The sequence below is a fragment of the Aspergillus wentii genome (genome assembly GCF_001890725.1).
Source record: "Aspergillus wentii DTO 134E9 unplaced genomic scaffold ASPWEscaffold_4, whole genome shotgun sequence".
In the NCBI taxonomy this organism is placed as follows: Eukaryota; Fungi; Ascomycota; class Eurotiomycetes; order Eurotiales; family Aspergillaceae; genus Aspergillus; species Aspergillus wentii.
Genome location: NW_024467835.1, coordinates 4,045,947 through 4,066,394, shown reverse-complemented (window position 1 = coordinate 4,066,394; position 20,448 = coordinate 4,045,947). Strand labels below are relative to the sequence as shown.

At 47.7% G+C, this 20,448-nt stretch overlaps 9 protein-coding genes across 9 annotated transcripts; 1 reads left to right on the top strand and 8 right to left on the bottom strand.

Moving 5' to 3' along the window:
• Positions 1 to 88: 88 nt before the first annotated feature.
• Positions 89 to 2,121, bottom strand: ASPWEDRAFT_41445 (putative tannase). The gene has a single exon (XM_040835561.1). The coding sequence runs from the start codon at positions 1,953 to 1,955 to the stop codon at positions 210 to 212; it is 1,746 nt and encodes a 581-aa protein (XP_040689915.1). The 5' UTR covers positions 1,956 to 2,121; the 3' UTR covers positions 89 to 209.
• A 1,379-nt stretch (positions 2,122 to 3,500) lies between these two features.
• ASPWEDRAFT_537985 (uncharacterized protein) lies at positions 3,501 to 4,003 on the bottom strand. Its single transcript, XM_040837955.1, has 2 exons — positions 3,690 to 4,003; positions 3,501 to 3,628 (listed from the first exon to the last, which is right to left on the bottom strand). Exons 1-2 carry the CDS (start codon positions 3,957 to 3,959, stop codon positions 3,593 to 3,595), a joined length of 306 nt encoding a protein of 101 aa, XP_040689914.1. The 5' UTR covers positions 3,960 to 4,003; the 3' UTR covers positions 3,501 to 3,592.
• A 350-nt stretch (positions 4,004 to 4,353) lies between these two features.
• Positions 4,354 to 5,805, bottom strand: ASPWEDRAFT_156730 (uncharacterized protein). The gene is made up of 2 exons (XM_040829713.1): positions 4,653 to 5,805; positions 4,354 to 4,605 (listed from the first exon to the last, which is right to left on the bottom strand). The coding sequence occupies exons 1-2, from the start codon at positions 5,789 to 5,791 to the stop codon at positions 4,464 to 4,466; spliced, it is 1,281 nt and encodes a 426-aa protein (XP_040689913.1). The 5' UTR covers positions 5,792 to 5,805; the 3' UTR covers positions 4,354 to 4,463.
• Positions 5,806 to 6,516: 711 nt separating this feature from the next.
• On the bottom strand, positions 6,517 to 7,499 carry ASPWEDRAFT_537980 (uncharacterized protein). The gene is made up of 2 exons (XM_040837954.1): positions 7,303 to 7,499; positions 6,517 to 7,253 (listed from the first exon to the last, which is right to left on the bottom strand). Exon 2 carries the CDS (start codon positions 7,153 to 7,155, stop codon positions 6,601 to 6,603), a length of 555 nt encoding a protein of 184 aa, XP_040689912.1. The 5' UTR covers positions 7,156 to 7,253; positions 7,303 to 7,499; the 3' UTR covers positions 6,517 to 6,600.
• Positions 7,500 to 8,140: 641 nt separating this feature from the next.
• Positions 8,141 to 10,844, bottom strand: ASPWEDRAFT_60250 (cytochrome P450; the record flags this gene model as incomplete). Its single annotated transcript, XM_040838509.1, has 3 exons — positions 8,141 to 8,155; positions 9,324 to 9,659; positions 9,717 to 10,844. The coding sequence occupies 3 exons, from the start codon at positions 10,842 to 10,844 to the stop codon at positions 8,141 to 8,143; spliced, it is 1,479 nt and encodes a 492-aa protein (XP_040689911.1).
• Positions 10,845 to 12,037: 1,193 nt separating this feature from the next.
• On the bottom strand, positions 12,038 to 14,339 carry ASPWEDRAFT_173017 (uncharacterized protein; the record flags this gene model as incomplete). The annotated part of the gene is made up of 7 exons (XM_040831012.1): positions 12,038 to 12,467; positions 12,521 to 12,762; positions 12,808 to 12,964; positions 13,009 to 13,271; positions 13,317 to 14,180; positions 14,233 to 14,256; positions 14,304 to 14,339. 7 exons carry the CDS (start codon positions 14,337 to 14,339, stop codon positions 12,038 to 12,040), a joined length of 2,016 nt encoding a protein of 671 aa, XP_040689910.1.
• A 245-nt stretch (positions 14,340 to 14,584) lies between these two features.
• On the bottom strand, positions 14,585 to 16,295 carry ASPWEDRAFT_60249 (FAD-binding oxidoreductase; the record flags this gene model as incomplete). The annotated part of the gene is made up of 4 exons (XM_040838508.1): positions 14,585 to 15,155; positions 15,208 to 15,296; positions 15,426 to 16,124; positions 16,173 to 16,295. 4 exons carry the CDS (start codon positions 16,293 to 16,295, stop codon positions 14,657 to 14,659), a joined length of 1,410 nt encoding a protein of 469 aa, XP_040689909.1. The 3' UTR covers positions 14,585 to 14,656.
• Positions 16,296 to 17,459: 1,164 nt separating this feature from the next.
• ASPWEDRAFT_741461 (uncharacterized protein) lies at positions 17,460 to 18,526 on the bottom strand (the record flags this gene model as incomplete). Its single annotated transcript, XM_040839443.1, has 3 exons — positions 17,460 to 17,906; positions 18,120 to 18,208; positions 18,238 to 18,526. The coding sequence occupies 3 exons, from the start codon at positions 18,524 to 18,526 to the stop codon at positions 17,460 to 17,462; spliced, it is 825 nt and encodes a 274-aa protein (XP_040689908.1).
• A 503-nt stretch (positions 18,527 to 19,029) lies between these two features.
• Positions 19,030 to 19,765, top strand: ASPWEDRAFT_52045 (uncharacterized protein; the record flags this gene model as incomplete). Its single annotated transcript, XM_040837694.1, has 2 exons — positions 19,030 to 19,068; positions 19,118 to 19,765. 2 exons carry the CDS (start codon positions 19,030 to 19,032, stop codon positions 19,763 to 19,765), a joined length of 687 nt encoding a protein of 228 aa, XP_040689907.1.
• Between the last annotated feature and the right edge of the window lie 683 nt (positions 19,766 to 20,448).

The following is a 20,448-nucleotide window of genomic DNA, read 5'->3' as shown; positions in this document are numbered from 1 at the left end:
CTATGGAAAGATGGGATAGTTTTGAAGTGTCAAGAAAATACAACTGAATCTATTACTATGATGCTTAGCATGGTCTATCATTCAATGATAAGGTGTAAATTTTTACTATAAAATGTATTGATAATCAAGTAGTAAAACAGAATTGAAAGATATCTCATCCAAACAGTCTAGATTGTTTCACTCAAAAAATCAGCACAGTAGCTGTCAGCTTAGTAGACGGGCAGCTTGAATGCATCAAAGGTGTAGGTCCAGGTGTCGATGGACTTCTGGTCGTTGACACAGTCGAAAGAGCTGCTGTTGCTGTGCCAGAGAGGACGAGTGGGCCACTGGCAGAGCATCTGGGTCTCACCGGCATGGTCACCGGAAGAAACGGTAGCGTTGAGACGGCTGGGCTTGACGTTGTTCTCGACCCAGTTGATCATGATCTCCATGTTGTTCTCGGGGTAAGGACCGGGCTGGAGGCTGTTGGTGCCACAGTGGGCAGCGCCGGGGATGAGGTAGAACTGGTACCAGTCGGCGAGCGCCTTGAGGCTCTCAGACTCGGAGAGGTTGCCGTACATGACCTCACGAACGGCCTGCCAGTAGTGGACGGACGAGGCAGTGGGGATACTGGGGTCAGATTCACCGTGGTAGTGGATGAGCTTACCGCCAGAGGACTGGAAGGTGGTGAGGTCGGGGATGGTGGTCTGCAGGCTGTCCATGTAGCGGATCATACCGGTGTTCATCCAGTCCACGAGAGTGTCGTAGGTGACATTGTCGAGGTTCTGGAGGTTGTCGATGTTGAGCAGCTGGACGAACTTGGTGACGTATTCACCGCCGGTGGAGGGGATGCTGAGCTCCCACTTCTTGGTGTTGTTGTTCCATTCGGTGGTGGCATCGCTCAGCTCAGCGGCGATCTGCCACGAGAGATAGGCACGCTCGCCCTTGGAGTTGTGCAGACCGTTGTAGATGGTCTGGGCGAGTTTGATACCCTCGGCAGTGACGGTTCCGTTCTGCTCGGGCTGGTAGCTGGTGGTGCTTCCTTCAGCACGCTTGCTGAAGCCGAAGCCGAGAGAGGTGCTGGTCTTCGCGGCGCAGTGGTACGGTTGGCCAATGATGGAGGTGAGATTGAAGTTGAGCATGCAGAGATCGGTACGAGAGACAACACCGTCAGTGCGTCCGTCGAGAGGGTCACAGGCAGCAATGGTGGCGTTGACGATCTTGTCCAGTTCGCAAGGCGGAGGGTAGTAGTCCATGGTCTTCTCCACAGCAGACGAAAAGACGTGGTGAACCTGCTGCTGGGCGAAGCGGAAGGCAGGGGCACCGGTGATGGCACCGTCGTATTCGTCGCCATAACGCTGGATCTGGCTCATTCCCTCACGGCCACCGTCGGAGCATCCCTCGTAGTAAGTGTAGACCTTGTCGTCGGAGGCCATTCCGTAGAAGCCCTTGGTGAGGGTCTTGCCCAGCTTGGTCATCTCGCCCAGCGCCTGGTAGCCGAACATGTAGGTGGCATCCCAGTTGATCGATCCGTTGCCGTAGAGAACAACCTCGTCGTAGCTCTGGTCGAAGGCATCGTAGCCAGCAGAGGTGGCACCACCAACGGCACCATATCCGAGACCACCGGTGGCATCACTCGAGAGGGAGAAACCACCTCCACCAGCAACGTAGAATCGCTTCTTGAAGTCGGAAGGCTTGGGGAAGGCGTATTTGACGACAACGGAATCGCCCTTGCCGGTGTGGGTGTAGGTGACGGTCACATTGCAGTAGGTGTAGGTCTCGGTGCTGCCCATGCCGGCGGAGGCATTGTAGACAGCGCCAGCAGTCACGGCGGAGGGGATCATGTCCATTCCCAGCAGAGTGCCATTGGAGGGAAGGGCAGACTGCACGTTGGAGACGGTGCAGACATCGGAGAGAGAGGCTGCGTTGGCTGCAGCTGCCAGAGCAGCCACAGTGGCGCCTTGAATGAGACGCATTGTGATAAAGAATGAATGGATTGAATGTGTTGACGAGCTGGTACTGATCGGGGATCGTCTATAGATATTTATATTCCGATCAAAGCTTCAAACAATTCTCCGATGGGTCCATCATGCCCTACGAGGCATCAACAATCCTTCAGTGCCGTCGTCATCCATTTGCGCAGCACGGCACAGCACCGAAAGGCTGCGTTTGAAACAGAATAGCACGACTTGGCAGGCGCAATCCTGCTCAGGGCTATTCAACTCAGATCAACCAGCGTCGGACTATGGTCTGGTTCCTGCGCTGCAAAACTCCGGGGTTTCTCCCTGGCGTGGTTGCGCTGGATTTCCAGTATGCGGCGGCAAAGATCATATCCGCCATTGGCTGAAGAGCAGTGGGGGCAGCCTGTGATTGGCTGAAAGACAAGTGGACCGCGTCATTTGGCGAGTTTAAAATTAGTTAAATTTCTGCTGGAAGCAAAAGTGACGCGTCCATTGCCCCTGATGCCCTGATAGACCCTGATGCTGTTACTGATATCTTGATATTATACTGTTGTTCTGATGTTCAGCAGTGGATTCAATTACAGAATATTATTCAGTAGGATTAATTAACTGGTTAGTCTCTGCTGACGCGGCCGGAATTGAATATAACCATAATCAGCCCCAGACAAAGTATGCAATGGATCTTATCTGATCAGTCATTTTGCGCTCTGGAATGTTCGATTCTTCTTATGCTTAAATTAAACTCTCTGGCTACACAATCTTGCCTATTGCGGCCGGCCTGTGCGTGTGCAGTGGCGCAGGTCTCTGTATATTAAAATACCTGACTCCATTGCCACGATGGAAAAGTTGATAAAAATGATTTCAAGTGGATCATGCTTAAGTTTAGCGTCGTTTGAATGTCGGGCACTGAGCTGCACTTTTCCATAATCAGTGTCTTTGTCCGCCGATTCGGGTTAGCAGAGAATTCTTTGGGCTTTTCAGTTGTCTTGATTTTCAGCAGCAGTGCCAAGTACTGCTTGTCAATAGCTGTCAATTCAGTCTTGCAGAAGCATCTCTTTTGTCATCTAATTGATAGATATAATGCTTAAACTATAATATATGATACTTATAAGGATACACTGTATACTGTTAAACTTATATAAAGGCTTATGGGAAAATTATCAGGCTGTTTTCATGTTTAGCTTATTACTGGTTCGGTTCTTGGATATATATAGAATGGTTTGTATACTAGAGAATACCTTATTTTCTCATTTCCACACACACTGAATATTCATCTGAAGGATGTTACAACTCAACACAGGCTCCATATCATGGCAATAAAACTCTGTAGTGACCCAATGCAATCATCAAAGAACGATAGATAACAGGACAACAATCAAGTATTAAGATCCCACCCCAACAACAAAACTCGAGTCCATCCAGAAAGAGCAGGCGAGAAGAATAGGGAAAGAAAATGTAGAGAGCTTGAGACTCAGTACCATCATCAGATGTATATATCCCAGAACAAGGATAGAATAATGTTGCAAGCCTGAGCACAGACCGAATCCACGATAGATAGTTCCACGTTTCATCTTAAATTATAGTAATACTCATGAATTTCATCTTTAGATTCAAACATTATTCTGTCAGCACCTGTGATACTAGATTCTGGTTCATCTTCCTCTCAGGTTGTTGAAAAGATGTGATAACTGTATATATACTGGTTAGATATAATACTGATGAATTAAAAAGACCGAACATGGTCCTTACACATTCATTGAAACGCCTAGTGAAGCCTATGCTGCGTTGTTCATAATCCATTTTATCGGTTTCGTTCGGGAGCACCCCATCTTCAACACAGTCTCTAAATTGTTCAATTTCAGGGCATGCATTAGGAGAATCTGCGCATGCTTTCTGACTCAAAGAATTTATACAATCAGTGACACATTCAGTGTACTCTAGGCCACACTTCTCAATGACGTTTTGTGAGATAGTTTCCTTTCTGTGCGTCGGATTTGCGAGGGCAAGACTGATTATCATGAGATAGGACAGCAGAATGTTGATTTTGCTTCCTTGCAGTGGGCGCCCCTAATAATTGGTTCGGAGCAGTCAGAATACGGCAATAAACGAGGAAAGCACCGCTGTTATACAATTGCTCAGCTAAATTTAGGATTTACATGAAAACAGAAAACTAGTAGATTGATACTATTCTCGTCACAACAATGTCAATATAGTTTACAATTTTCCCCATTTGGAAGGATGTGGAGAACCCACTCCAATAATTAAGTGATAGAGCTGCTAGCGTGGTTTACAAGTGATCAAATTGAATAGTTTGAAATTCAATAATCCAATCAAGCCACGCTGGTGTAATTATATAGTAATACAAAATACAAAAGACCTTAGGGGTGTGATGAAGATGTGCTTGGTGAGGATCCTGCATACGAGAAATAATTGGTCAAAAGTCCTGTAAAATCTGGGTTGACTGCCAATTTACACCGAAAAAAGTAATCAATGTACATCGTAAAATATAACATCTGTATATCATCACCTTTGCTGCAACCATCTGACAGCCACTAAACAAATGACAGAAGTGGCATACGATACACCCGAGAATACAATCAATCCCCAATACTTTCCATCACATTGATGGATGAGTTCTCCTGCAATGGGAACACCAGTCAACGCCCTATACACAGTCAGTCAGCTGGTCAAAAATAGCCGGAGGATACATACGCAATACTGGCAATCGTATAAATCACTGCATATGTTCGTCCGTAATTCTCAACCTTGCACAGCTCGCCTATACAGACTGGCGCAAGACCGATGGTACTCCCACTTGCGAACCCAAAGGCGACAGCAAAGACGACGACAACCGCCACCTTTCCATCAGCCGGTAACCATATTGCCAATAGGGCAATGACACAGAGAACATTCGCCCCGATCATCGTGTTGAATCGACCGAAACGATCTGCGACGATGCCGGGAATCCAGCGACCGAAGAAAGAGCCGACATTGAGAAAGACAGTCATATCGTAGGACAGACCGCGCGAGATGCCATACGCCAGGGAGTAAGAAGAGAGATAATCAAGACCGACAAAGAAGGCCCACTCCATGAAGAAAACAGAAGCAGCGGTTAGAATAATTGCCGGACTGTTGAGGATAGTCATAGTAGGGAGCACTGTGGACATATTCATAGGCGTAGGAGGAAGACGAGGCCGAAGGAGGATACAACCAGCCACAAGGAGAACAACCGTGATCAAACCGACTGCCTGGACAGCCCACTGATAGCCAATGCGGACGGCAAGATGCTCGAAAGCCAAGGGGAAGATGATGCCTCCAATACTACCACCAGATACGGCCAATCCAGTTGCTGTGCCACGTCGTCGATTGAAATAATGGCTCAGACAGGAAACGGGGACGATGAAGATGAACGACGAAGCCAGCCCAGCAAGGAATCCGATCACGACGAGAAATTGCCAGTAAGCCTGGCAGAAGCTCTGAAGAACAAAGCTGAGGATAAATAGAAGCGTCCCTGCAATCATAAGCCATCGAGGCCCTTGAGCATCGAAGATAGGACCGATTTGAACACCGCAGAAGAAGGACATGGCATTATACACGCCAAAGATCCAGCCGACTTTGGCTTTGTGGACATCGTGAAGTTGGTGTGTTGATATCCATGCCTGATAGATGCCAATACTGTTCATATAACCCAGTCCGCCGAGGAGAGAGAGAAAACTTCCCAGCAGGACTAAATTGGCTGTACGGCCGCCTTCAGGGAAGTCTGAAGATGCTTCAGACGAGGAGTCGATGTTGTCTTCAATGTGTTTCTCATGATGAATATGGGCATTCCCTTTTTCTTCGGATGGTTGCATCAAGCAGATTGTGGTGACGCTAAAGAGGTAGATTTGACCGAGTGAGCGGAATTAGAGATGTGTTAACCTGATGGATGGAACACGCCATCGCATACCAGGGAATATTAAGAAAGGGGTTAAAATGCAAGGATAGACGCAAGGGGCATCTGATATCAACGATTGTCTACACGTGTTGATGCATACCCGATGGCTTGGTTACACAGAGAATAGTGGATGGAACTATTGACGATCACTTAGTCATGCCTGAATAGAATTCGGACACAGAAACGAATGCTCGAAACTGATGTATAAAATGGAATATTTTACTACCCAGGTAATGTTGATGAAATAGAAGTGATCTAGATGAGCATATATACTTGGATACTGGTTAAAATCTCATGCGGGCAACTGACCCATTCCACGGAATGGCAAGAACGGGCGAGATACACAGCAGAAAATACGCAAGTCATTCAGCTGGTTACAGATCATATTTTTATCCTGCATTGTGATTGGCCACAGCCATACAGACTGCGTGGGTACATCTATTGAAGACAAAAGACATTCAGATTGAATTCAGTGAACTTCCGAATAAAACTGTCAATATTCACTACAAAAAAAGCTAATTTCACATGGAATGTCCCCGCACCTCAGCAGACAGCAAGAGTACCACGGGGCAATGGCTGATTATAAGTTTCTACAGACCAAAAAGTTTGACGGGAGGACATAAATAAGAATATCTAATAATGCGTTGCTGCGCCGAGGGCGTGCGTGTATATAGATTGCCATCACCAAAATTATGCCGCAATCGCTCTAGAAGTAAGCCTAGGTATCTACATAGACCCCACCTCAGGCCCTAACTTGGATACGTCTGAGAATGCCGGTAGCTCTTCACTTTCCGGCCCTTTCAACATATTCAGCTGCATTTGGGGCACACCAGCTCCAAATTGAAACTGAAAACCAGAAGGAAGAGAGAGATTCCGTTTGTGAGCGTCCTGGATACCCGAATTCAAACAAGCTAGTCTGGTGGTCAGCCCTGCAATGCGCTGCTGGAGCTTCTCCACCTCTTCTTGATGTTGCTTCCTCTCGATTTTCAGCTGCTCTTCAAGATGACTATTTTCGGCATTCTGTCTGTCTAGTCTGTCTAGAAAGACTCGAGCCATATTGTCTAGGTTCATTGTGGGTTGAAGTATGTTGCCAGCCTGTTGTGTCGATTTACTCTTATCATCATCGAGGGCGCCTGGAGTTGATGAACTGCCTGTTGGCCAGGCTTTGGACTCTGTATTTATTTCTTCCTTCTTGAAACCATCCTTAAAATCTTGCGAAGAGCCCTTGCCATCTCTACGATCCTTTTCAAACACCGACAAATCAAAGATCGGAGGTGGCATAACAATGTCTTTGGCGCTGAACGACAAAGCGATCGATGAAGGGTCAATCAAAGCTCGAACCCAAGGGTATATTTGATATTCTTCTGCAAGCTCAAGTGCTGGATTCGTCATTTCTTGTGTATCAATCGCATGATTCTAACGACTTACCAGAGCGAGGAGATATCCAAATACAGTTCGCATTTTTGATATCACTGATTTCTTTGCTCTCTTTGATGTACTCCCATTCGCGTAATTGCTCCTCAAGATTTGCCTATGGAAAGGTGGCGTGGAACATATACGTGGCACTGACATATCCATCATCACACCTCCGCTACATGATAAGTGAGCGAACGTCCAAGTCAGAATGTGTTGTGGGAATGAAAAAGATGGCGTCAATGTGACTGACAAGTAAAAAGTACCTATCATTGCCTTTCATAGCCTCGGGTAGATCTAGCAGAAAGCCACATTTTGGTAACGGAACAGCCAAGCAAGCATAGTCAAAAGATTCGTTGATTTTGGACCGAGATGTATTCGATGCGGAGAGTGGTGACGGTTCAAATCGCTGTAGACGACGCTTTTTCAGGAGCTCTTCATCTGTGGTGGGTAAACGATTATTAAGTATATTGTATTCCAATGATATTTTGACGAGACATACATGGTGGTGTCTGGAATGAGGTCGTGAAGGGGTTTTCAGTAGTGGAAGTGGTCGCGACATATTCTATCTTAGAATAATAATGCAGACAATGGTCAAATACCTTAGGGGCGCAACGGTATAAATAGGAAAAGTGACACAGCCTCCCATAAGCGGGCTGCTGTACACGAGTCCGAGCAGGATGATCATAATAAAGCATAGATAACACCATCCATACCCTGTTAAGGCTGATGGACGATCTTTATCCCAGAATCCATTTATAGCTGGGCTGGTAATGTCTATCAATAAAAATTTTGATCAAGACTATCACCGTACATCAATTTATTTTGTTATTATTATTTCAGCATTCAAATTTCACTTGCGGAAGGACTTGCGCTTGGGATATATACTGTTCAAGCCAAAGTGGTTTCTGAGCAACACAATCATTCAGTTCAGATAGGAATTGCTTGTCCAATATGTTTCCAACTCAGTATACTGATTATCATCTCTGGATTAATTACAGCTGTCAATTTGTTTTTTAGAGGAAAAAAAAAAACGGCCTTTCTATTTTTCCGTTCCGAGTCTCCAGCCATCATGGTGGAGCCAATCCCGACTTCCTCCCAACCATCATCGGACAAAATGGGCATTATCGACTTTATCAAGGAGATCATCCGTCCTGGCGACGGAGTAACCTATCCTAAAAATGGTGATATGGTGACAGTTCACTATCATGGATATCTATATGATCCGGCCAGATCTTGGAACAGGGGGCGTCGGTGTGTTTACCTGCACACGGATCCATGTGTCTATACATAGACCGGTGATGTTAAACGTGCTGTACTAATCACTGCAATTCTTAGGTTCGACAGCAGTATCAAAAGAGAAAGACCTTTTACATTCCAGCTTGGCATGGGCCAGTTAATCAAGGGTGTGTTTTGCAAATCTCTTCATCTATTCGGCGGCTTACAATCAACAGGATGGGAAGTTGGAATTCTCAAAATGAGCCTTGGTGAAAAGTCACTCCTTACTTTTGGGCCGTATGTCTCCGCAATTAATGGATGTAAAGCTGTCTATTTACTAACCTTTTCTACCCAGTCATTATGGCTATGGTGCTAGGTTAGTCAATTGATATATCTTAAGAAGTGCGATACTAATATAGCATTAGGGGAGCTCCTCCATTTATCCCTGGCAATGCAAACCTCGTCTTGTAAGCTCTGCCATCATCTGTCTATCTATATACTTATCCCATACAGCCAGATTGAGTTGCTCGCCATCAACGGAAAGACTCTGCAGTCTAACCAGTCTGACGATTCCGAGTAAGGTAGTTCAGCAGTGTATTATTATTATCAAACATGTACATCAGTCTCGATTTATTCCCATCAAATTCTGTCCTGCAATGTAATCCATATACCGTGCTCACTGATTTTCAGTATAAAAAAGACACCCACCATTCCACAATCAATCTTCATTCTGCCAATGAAGCCTGCGTCCATCGCGTTGTATTTGGATACCAACAGCAATCGCCCCATTTCCTCTTGAAAACAGGTTATCAATTTACAACACGTCGGGTCAATTTGCACATCAATGGGGGCTTCTCCCAGAGCGTATAAGTTTTCTGTTCGTTCCACTTCAAACTATCCTGCTGGAGCTCGAGTTCAAAGTTCCAAAGCACGCGCGCAAGAATCACACGCATCTCGGTATAGGCCAGATTTCTCCCGATGCAGTTACGCGGTCCGACTGAGAAGGGTTGGAGGACGTCGCGGTTGTCAGAGAAGAAAGGTGAGGACGGATCGCTCTTAGCCTCTGGGGACCAGCGCTCGGGGATGAAGCGGTCTGGGGAGTGGAAATTGGCGGGCGACATGTATGCGGAGGCTTGGTGGACGGCGACCTTTGTCTTCAGGTGGGTCAGAAGGTGTTATAGGAAGATATGTGTCTTGTGCTCTATACTTACTCTGGCTGGAAGTTCGTATCCCGAAATGCAGACTGGAGATAGGGTCATACGCTGTAGGCCGCTGGGCACAGGTGGATACATCCGGAATGCCTCATCAATGCAAGAAAGCATATACGGAAGCTGAGTGGTGACATTGTGGAACGTGATGTCTGCTTCATTCTTCATTGCGAGTCGAACCTCTCTTGTCGCCTTTGCCAGTGCTTCAGGGGTTCGTAGCAACCAGTACGTCACGCCAGACAGCAATGTGGCCGTCGTCTCGCTCCCTGCAATGATGAGGATATTCGAGTTGGCCTCAAGCTCATGTTGAACCAGCCCATCTTTCTGTCCTTGATGTCGTAGCATGGAGTCCATAAAGTCGCCACGATCACGGGCAGGGGGGTTGTTGAGTCGTTTCTGCACAGTGGTGCTGGCATGGTGAATCTGGATTTTCCACCCCTCCAGGAAGCCCTTGGGCAGGAACAGGAGAAGGGCTTTACAGAAAAGAGGATACGAGTCACTCGCTTTGAGGTACGGGACAACCTTGACGAAGGCGAAAACGGTCGATACCCAGGAATGATACTCCGAGCTATCCAGCCCACCAAAAGGCTCTCCAAAGGCAAGATCACCTATCAGGTCAAAGGTAGTCAGGTTGTACCATTTGACCATATCGACTGGTAAGCTCGATTCAGCAATGTCTTTAAGGCGCCCAATCAGCTTATCGACGTAACCTATAACGAGCGGTTCTTGTGCCTGGAGTCCCTTCGCTGAGAACGCATGAGATAGCGCCTTCCTGAAGCGAGTGTGATCCGCGTCATTGGCGCTGATGATATCGGCTGGATTGCTAGCAGATGACATGACTTTGGGCAGTTGGGAGTGACCGTGGCCATAGATGTCCTTCCAGGAATCTGCTGTGATGAACGAGACTTCGTCGCGGCCATGGCGAACCACCGTACCGAATCTTGCATGCCAACACTTCATGTCCTTTTCAAGTGTCCCCCGGATGGCAGAGAGGTGTTGCAGAATAGGAAACGCGATCCATGTTTTCGGCCCGGGAACATGGCAGAGTGGGTGAAAGTAAACATAGTATATCGCACGGAGGCAGATATAGAGAGTGTAAAGAGCGGCGAATGTCCCTAGTGCAAACAACATGCTGAGAAACTGGCAGTACAGCGACGAGGGGAACGAATAGATCTGGGCATACAGCCGTTATTTAAGTCTTGCATAGTAATTTTCATCCCGGCATAATCCAAAACACAGTTATGCCAACTGGACGACAGACAAGGCATGAATTGCTCATCCTGGGATCGAGTTTGGAGAATATCCTGGGCCAGCCAGGCTGCTCCAAGGCAATGACGAATGATGTGGCAGAGAATAGAACGCGGAGAAGCTGGCCGCATCACACGGGCCCAGGATGTGACTAGGGGCAGTGGAGACAGGTGCCAGCATCCCTGTATCATCTGGCCATTGAGATGTACTATGTAAGTCAGACAGCCAGCACGGAGGTTATTTTTTGGTTGTGCAGATTATGACACTCCGGAGATTTTTCCAAGCCACATAATCATAGCTGCAAAGACGTTGGATAGACTCTCAGAGTAATATCGTGGCACTGCTATCTTCTACGCAGCAAGCACGATACGTACCCTGTGGCCACTACCCCTCTTCTCATGGCAGGTGGCCGGGGTTACACCTGACGTCCCCTCAGGTGTAGCAACGGCCCACCTGGATCTAGAATCATGCAGCTGTCGTTTCACACCCCGCAGTGGCCTATACTGGCCGACTTTTACTTGGAGGGGGGCTTTGTGCATTTCTTGGTATAGGAAAGAGGGGGTATGGACTGCTCTATAGCACCCTTACAAATTTATACATCTTAGATATATCGCTCTGTTCCAAGGTATACATGAGACTTTCGAATCTGGCTCTAAAATGCTCAAGATTAGCTCTTAGATAGACTGCTTACAGCCAAAGTATGATGCTAGATAGTCGAATGATGGACACGCACGGGCGCCACCAGTTGGGTAATTGATGACACCCCAGTAGCCAAATGAGCGTATATCATCAGGCTGTAGATAGTAAATAACATGGCTAAAGGCATACCCCAGAGTTAGTACTGTCGGCAACCTAACGATCCGGGCATCCGAAAAGGGCCAATTCGGAGAATAAGACATCCGGGCACTAGACGGACGGGATCTACCGATCCGGGAGGCGATCCCCGCCCTATGATGGGCCCAAGTGTTGCACAGTGGGGAAATAGCTAGATCCTGGACACCTTAGTATGGGATTTGTATTAAAGCTCTTGTTTTTCAGTTCAAAATCTAAAGGGATATATATGGGAGTGGAATAGCTCAAGGTAGTTGATCGAATGGCAGGTACGGCTCAAGAAAAGAGGCCATTGCACCAGCCCCAGTTCCCATATCGAATTCGCCCATAAAAACATCCCAGTCCTGTGGAGCCATAGTGTAGAGAGACGGTCCTGCATCCCCAAGGCTCATCGAAAGGCCACCCTCAGTCTGCGGATTAAAAGTGGGAGGAGCTGACACGGAAGGATGGAATTGGGCTTGTGGCACAGTCATTTGTTGGGCGACGAAAACGGTAGCAAATTGATGGAATGTTTTGCAGACGTCGTAAAGCTTCTTGCCCGATATGGATCTGGAGGATATGGGCTTTAGAGCTGTGACGGTGGCGGCCAGAAGTCCTACATCCTTCGCAGATGATGATGCGACAGTATGTCCTGTAAGTACGACAAAAGGTGCAAGCGGGACTAGGGAGAAGAGCCTGTCGATGTTTAGAGATGCTATCCTGAAAGGGGGTTCTGGTGGAAAACCTACATATTGAGCAATCTGACCCAGCCCTCCGGACTATGGCCAAAGCCCTCGTAGGCATTCACTATTGTGGACAGAGCGTGGCGGGCGGCTTCGACGCAGATGGAATTGCATTGTAGCGGACTCGCATTGGGCTCGTTACAAGGGATGATGCGGTAGACAATGGTCACGAGGCAGTGCATCATGATGTCGAGAATGATATCTGCGCTGGCGAACATCTTATCGGTAACTGGATTTTGCTCAAGTGACTGCTACGGTTAGACCATGAATTACCTGTTGGGGATGGCCTGTACCTGTTTCAAGTTGGTGTTGATCCCGATGAGCCTCGTAGCAAATGCCTTTGCTTTCTCAATCTGTATATGCTGTGGCTGTTGTCGTGCAGCGACAGAGAAGAGGTCTGTTTGTATTTCGCCAACGATCAAGGCATACTCGAAAAAGCCAGCATAGAGACTGGTGCGTCAGACTGGGTATTGAAGCAGGCGAGGCTTACTTACTGTCCCGGAATCCCTGGTTTGTCTATTGCTGGCCGCTCAGTGGAAACATCATAAGGCTGGATAGACGGCACTCTGCCCATCGTAAATGCCAGACCTTTGTCTATGATATACACATTCCAAAAGACACTGCGCTTCTTTAATCTCTCGGACATTTCCATATCTTTAGGCAGTTGGTGCAGCCCGAGATCGATGCACATGGCGGAGGCCGTTGCCACACATGACCAGCCTAGTTTGCTTCGCCCTGATTTGAGGCAGTATGTTGTCTTTCCAATCAGCTTCACTCGAGTGGAGGAAAAGTGCAGACTCACCAGAAGAGCTAGTGCCTGGATCCCTTCTACAGATGGATCTTGAAATAGTCTCATTGACTGGATGGTGGCTTCGATATTGTCTGTTAATAGTTGTGTGTATGTCTGAATATCCGAATGAGTAACGCCCACTGCTGCATAATTGTAGTCTTTAAGGTCGGTGAACAAATAAAACAGACCAACGTTGACAATGATCCATGTCATGATGGAATACTCATTGACCGCAAAGTACACCTTTTGGCACAATCCGCCAAATTCCGCTTCGTCAATGACGGGCACGTCGATGAAGATCCGCTGTCTCTCTGTCTGCGCCAGTCGGAGGAGGCCTAACACATGTTCAAGCGATGGGACCATCCTGCCTTGTAGCTCTGGATATCGGACATGGATAAATGATGATGTGCTGTCGGTATCGCCAAAGCTAGATGTGGTTTCTTCGCTGCCAGTAGTGGCTTCGAGCGTCTGAATAGCACTCATGGCCTCGGAGAAAGCCATATCTGACCTGCTAAGCTGGAGATTCGAGGCGGCAGTCCTGAGGGACTCAGTGACACGTTTGACCTGTGCTGTGAATGAAGAATCGCCTCTATATCCCTCGTCCGTTCCGGCGATGCTAGAGGATGGGTGGGCGCTGCTAAGAAACGCAGTCACGGGATCCTTTGGTGACGACTGCCCGGGCCTCTCATTGATCTGTAGGAGCTTTTGTAACATATTAGAAACATCTTGAAGCGAACGATCGACATTCTCCATGGCCTCATCGTAGCGAGCAGAGATAAGGACCCGTTGTCGCTTTTCTCCAGCTCGGTCACCTATGCGACAGTCGAGGTTCGATGCGACGCAGCTGGAGCAGGGAGATTCACGGTTGCATTTTGTCTACTTTATCATCAACAGACTGGAATCTTTATAGATCGGATTATGCTTTTACCTTCCTGCTTTTGCAGTTATCGCACTGCTTGATGGTTAGCTACGTCTTACTGCGATAATTGATGGACGTACAGCAGGCCTTTTGCCAGTGCCACTGGAGGGATCCATGGCTTCATTCCTTTAGGATAGATATATTTGGAAGAAGATAAATGCTCAGATCGTGTCTTTCAGAAATAAAATCAAGAACATTAAGCGTTTAAGGCTGCCAGGATTCGGCGGCGGGGCAACACAGCCTCGTCAGCCTCGTCCTGGCTAAGATCTGCAGTGCAATATTCCCTGCTTTAGGCCAGAAATTGCGTCGAAAAAGCAATTATATCAATATTAAAAACATTAAATCGAAGTCTATCTAGCGTATGCATAACTACATGTACTGTGTCTAAAAGAACCAATCCCTATCCTAACAACTCCCACATCTCCTCCACTCTCTATACTCTGTTAACCTTGAATCCGCCTGGAACACGGCTCTGGAAGACACCAGCGGGGTCGTATTTGGCAGCCACCTTTCGCATGAACTCAACGCGATCAGCACCATAGCTGCCCAGGGGATCCTGGGTGGCGTCCGCATAGTTGAGATAAATCATGTCGACATGCCCGTCAACCGTTTTGGCGAACTCGGTGAGTTTGGCTGCCATCTGGTGCATTCCGGCCTTTGCAAACGCCAGAGCACCAGTGGTTGTCTTGACAGCCACACCACCAGTCCACATCACAGCATTGCCTCCAAGCTTTTCCAGTGGCATCATACTTCCGCCGTGTGCTTTGGAGATTTTGGCATAGTATGAGGGAACGGGCTGAAGGAAGATAGCGGTCGAGAAGTTGTCAGGTCCGATGGATTTCTGCAAGGCCTTGACGTATTCGTCGTGCAGCTTGTTCACGTAGCGAAGAATAGTTGGGTTGTTTCTAAATGTCACTGTCGCACCGGCGTTCCTATGGTCAATGTTAGCTGGGTATCTTAATGGTTTAATTGGAGTAAACGTACCAGCTCTCACCAGCGAATTGGGAAGCCTTCGCGGCGGCGGCCATGTTGTCCACACCCCCTTTATTGACATATGCCGGGAGCTTTCTGATCTTGTCATAGCTGGTCCCAGAGTTGACAACACCGGCTGTGTTGGCATACAGGGTGTCAATGGTCGTAACCTTGTCGTGTGAGATATAGCCCACCAGAGCATTTTCACCGACAGACTCATTATGGTTTGCATAGTCAACAATAGCATCCAAGACGATATTTGTATAGTTGGCGGACATGACGCGTGTCTCGTGGAACAAAGGCAGGGAAGGAATGGCGTTGAAATCGAAACGGGTGACGATGCCAAAGTTGCTGGTGCCACCCTTGAGGGCCTTGTACAGGTCCGAGTTGGTCTTGTTGTTGGCATTGACAACGGTTCCATTTCCAAGGACGACTTCAAAGTTGTTGACAGTATCGCAGGCAAAGCTGTGCCTGCCGGAATAGAACGAGTTGCCTCCTCCGAGGGTGAAGCCTCCCACGCCAACATCACCATCGCGGCCACCGGCGACGGTGATGTTGCGTTCCTGGAGATCGGCATAGACGTTCTGCCACCGACCACCTGGCTGGACTCGGGCCGTGTTGGTACTTTCGTCGTAGCTGCTCGAGTTCATGTGGCTCAGGTCAATGGTGACGCCGTTGACGATGTTGTTGCTGTTGATGGTGCTGTGGCCTCCACTGCGCACGGCAATATGCCAGTCGCCTGCTCCCTTGCCGGCGTGGACGAGGGTAGTCAAGGCGAGAGAAACCTCTTGGGTGTTCTGCGGCAGCACGAGACAGTATGGGTGCTGGCGGGAATTCCACGCCCACCAACTGAGCACCTGAGGCTCATAGCCAGTGTCGGCTGGAAGAAGCACTCTATCCCGAAGGCCGGCAGCGATAAGGGCTTCACACTGGGGGAGTTAGCTGAGGGTATTCAGAGTGACAGATGGATTACATACAGGAAGGGGCCCATTTCCCTGGTAAATGTCTGCTTGTGATATATTCTTCACAGCAGGGAAAGAATAATTGGCTGCTGCTGCCAGCCCCAGAAGAGGGGCAGCTGAAAGGAGATATTGAATCATTTTGGCGGTTGTAAACTAGCCAAATAGAGTAAACGACTGAGGTTCTTGTCGGTGCTTGAACTGTTGAATTGTATATCGACACTAACATCCCTAGCGATGGGGGTTTATATATGCAATTCCAGTGCTTCACTTCTATACAAATGTGGATGATGATGGTTCGGGGCCGAGGGCCCGGTGCGATTCGGCCACAGCCATTGTCCACACAGCGCGCAGCTTCGTCAAACCCTTTTTCGAGCCTGTAGAAGTCTTTACCAGCGTGGATGACAGTGCCCATCTTGGAGCCGCAGATGTTTGCTTTTTTGTAAGCATTTTCTCGAATCCGGACATAAGGCTCGCCACGCGATATCCACTGTTACAGATCATGTCTCCAAACACATCAGCCTCAGACGAGCCATGACGCTAGGAAATGGTCAACAAGCTAAAATTAGGAAGAAATGATATTCAGCCTGATGTCCGAATGCGGTAAGTACTTGGCCAAGAAATCGTGCATGGGCCCCACTATCCAGCCACAAACCAATCAAAATGCACTGTGACGTTCAGTCAGGGATGCCACAGCTTCGCCCCCAAAATTCCACGGGCCCTCGGGTCCGGCCAGCCGGCAGTTAACCAAGGCTGTTGCTTGGCCATGAGGAGGCACTACAAGTCTGTTGGTTTCTATACCTGGATAATAATTGTAATACCTAAAAGAGCAGCGAATTCTAGTGTCTTGTACTATGAGGAAGTCTGCTGACTACCAAAAGGATTCTATCACAGTGTGGGGTTATTGCACATTCATAAACAAATAATGTCCATGAACATGAGTGCTTACTTAATTGAATGAAAGTAATATCGAATTCATTATTTCATGCCTGGTTTCGATGAGGGAATACACACTGTGGTTGATCTTGTAGGATCCATTGTGTCTACTATGACCACCATGAGATGAATACTTACTGTACAATAACCATATAATTCTGAATATTTCACTATATATAAAGGGGGAAGCAGATTGTTCTACATTCGACCTGGAGATTATTAGTTGTGGTATAAATTCGCATGGTCTGTTCTGTTTATTTGGGAGAGCAGTTGGCAGGAGTTATATATATCTATTTCTGGATTACTAGGTATCATAGACCTCCAAGTATTTCTATTAAACTCCTTAATAAAGTAGCACCCGAATGTCAACTATTTCGAATCTTTCTTCCCAAACAGTGCATCTTCTGTGTCATATGCATACTTGAGCTCTCCATGCCAGAATGTGCTTGAATCAGCTTCCGTGATAAGCCATGCCTGATCAAGAGCGTCGACAACCTCAGCAGGCAGAGGTCCCTTCTCCAGATCAGCCAAATTACCCTGCAGCTGACCAAGACTGCTGAAACCAGTAACGACACCATCTTTTCCACGAACGATATTCAACCCCGAATGGCGAACACACCAGCGAAGCGCCACTTCGACTAGAGTGAGACCGTATTTCTCCACCACAGGCTCCGGAACTTCGAGTGCAACTTCGAGTGCACGGCATACGCTGGGCTTGAAATAGCGCCATCGGTATGTTTTGCCCTGGTAGCTGGATTTTTCGCTGAACCTGCCATCTGTGGGTTCATCGGTCGACTTGTATTTGCCAGAGGAACCCTCCAGCGAGTGGGTTGAAAACGACCACGTCGATGCCGTATCGGTGACAGGTGGGAATAAGCTCGGTGTCGAATGCTCGGGCTAAAGATGGAGGAAAGTGGGTATCAGTGCACCATTCTTGCATGTAATGAGGAGAACAGAACATCTCACTTAAGGCATTAAGGCTTGATAGATGGTTGGGCGGATCCAGCCTCGCTCGTTGCACATGGTCACGATTTCCGCAACTTCATATGCAGAAAAATTGCTCAGACCAAGCTGCTTGAATTTGCCTTGACGGTACAGCTCATCCAGCGTCTGAAAGTCTCCGCAAAGACAGTCGAGCGGTCCGCACCGTGGAGGTAGAATACATCAAGACAATCTGTCCCCAGCTCACGAAGCGACCCCTCGAGCTTCTCCTTCAGCATTTTGGCTCGGTGGGAGCCAGCGCCCAAAGGGTACCACTTGGTGGCAATGGGTAAACCGCGTTCTTTCCAATGTGCCTCCCGGGTAAAGGCCTCCTGACGGCCGGCATCGTAAACACGAGCAGTGTCGATTTCGCAATATCCCTTCTCCTGAAAGAGATCCAGGCACTGATTGAATTCATCAGGCGATGTGATGCGGGCCCCGTGGCATCGATGCATCGGGGCCGACGTTCATCACACCGAGGATAACTCGCCTTGTAGCAGGAGTGACAGACATTGCGATGATAGTGGCGAAGACGAGTTGAGTATTAGTGTGCGAATATGGCAGAATTGTATAGATATAGACTGTACCTCGATATCGGTCAATCGGGAATCGGACATGTCGCTTTTGTGAAGTTGATGTCGGATTGCATCCTGACCGACATCCGAGAGAACTGATACTATCATTCTACCGGTTTCCACTCCAACGGACATATCATGTAGATTAGATTTGTCAAAAAGACCCTGCAGTAGTGGGTCGGAATGCAATCGGGTGGGTCTTCTGCATAACTTTACGCTCATGCCGATACTGCTGTATAAAGCCAGCGGTGGCAAATCTGCACGATGGACATAGCCGGAGTTTAACTCCGAAGGCATTTCTTATATTCTCCAGACTGTTAAAATTCCGCCAAATGAACTAGGATTCCAACTATTTGGGTATATTCAGCATGTCAGCAACACCAATGGCATCAGCAGGACTAATTGGCTCCACTGGTCTAGTGGTGAGTCCATTCTGACTTGATATAATTATCGGCGCTAAGTCAACCACAGGGTTCCCATATCTTGAATTCTCTTCTTGCCAGCTCTGCAATTAGTCATGTCAACACCTTTTCTCGCCGTCTCCCGCAGGTGGAATCATCCAAGCTCACAGCGTTTGCCTCTAAGGAAGCTCCTCAATGGGCTAGTCAGATAGGCAATCTCCCTGCACCGGCCTTATTCTTCTCCTCTTTCGGTACTACTCGAAGTGCAGCAGGTGGCTTTGAAAACCAATACAACATTGAGCATGGGCTGCATTTGGAATTAGCTCGCGCAGCAAAACAAGCTGGGTCACGCATTTTCGTTTTAATTTCTTCCTCGCACGCCAACCATCAATCATCTATCCCGTATGCTCGGATGAAGGGCGAGATTGAAGAAGATATCAAAGGGCTGGACTTTGAAAAGACAGTCATTCTGCGCCCTGGAGTGGTTACAGGTGATCGCAAGGAAAGCAGACCTGCTGAGACTGTGGCACGATACTTGCTAGGAGCAGTTGGGAGGGTTAATACTTCATGGAAGGACAGTCTGGCTCAGGATGCAGATGTCATTGCACAGGCTGCGATCAATGCGGGTCTGAGGGCATTGAAGGGCGATTGTGCTCCAGGCAATCAAAGGGTTTGGATTCTGGATGGGAGGGAAATAATTGAAATTGGACGGAGATAGATTAGATTGGGATGATCTGGGGTTATACTTTTATTAATGGTCGCGATCATAGCTAACTATATCATCGCATCACTGTCAGTTTTGATCAATATTACACTCCAATAAACAGAGTTGAAGGACGAACAAAAAGGCACCAAAGTAGCGACAAATACATTTGTTTGAATGCCTATCATCTGCAAGATCTTTATGGCCTTCCTCGTGTAACAAAGCCAAGATATTGCGGGACAGCTATTCATCTCCATTTTCTGGCTTGTTCCGAACAGAGCTTCAATATTAGTACATTAAATGAACAATCTTTTTCCTACCCAGAACGACTGCGGAGTTTTATTTTTAAATAAAGTAGCGAACCTCCTGTCAGTAATGCTCGCAAGAATACGCCTCTTTGGAACCCTTGTGCGGTTCGATACGAGCTGTCAAATTGCGATAAGCGCGAACAAATCGTAGATCATCGTGGAACGACGCAATCCTACTGGACGAACCACTCATCGAGCCAGGAACCGACGATAATCTCATTACAACACGAGCATTGACCGACAGGGCATCGGTACCTGGCCCTATGAAAAGACGCGGTTCCTCCGAAATAGACATCGCCAAGCGAGGCTTTTCATACCTTCAATATAGCCAAGCATACTAGGAGTGCCTTCTCCACAGAAATGAGAGAAAAGAAAAGTATCCGACTGAAA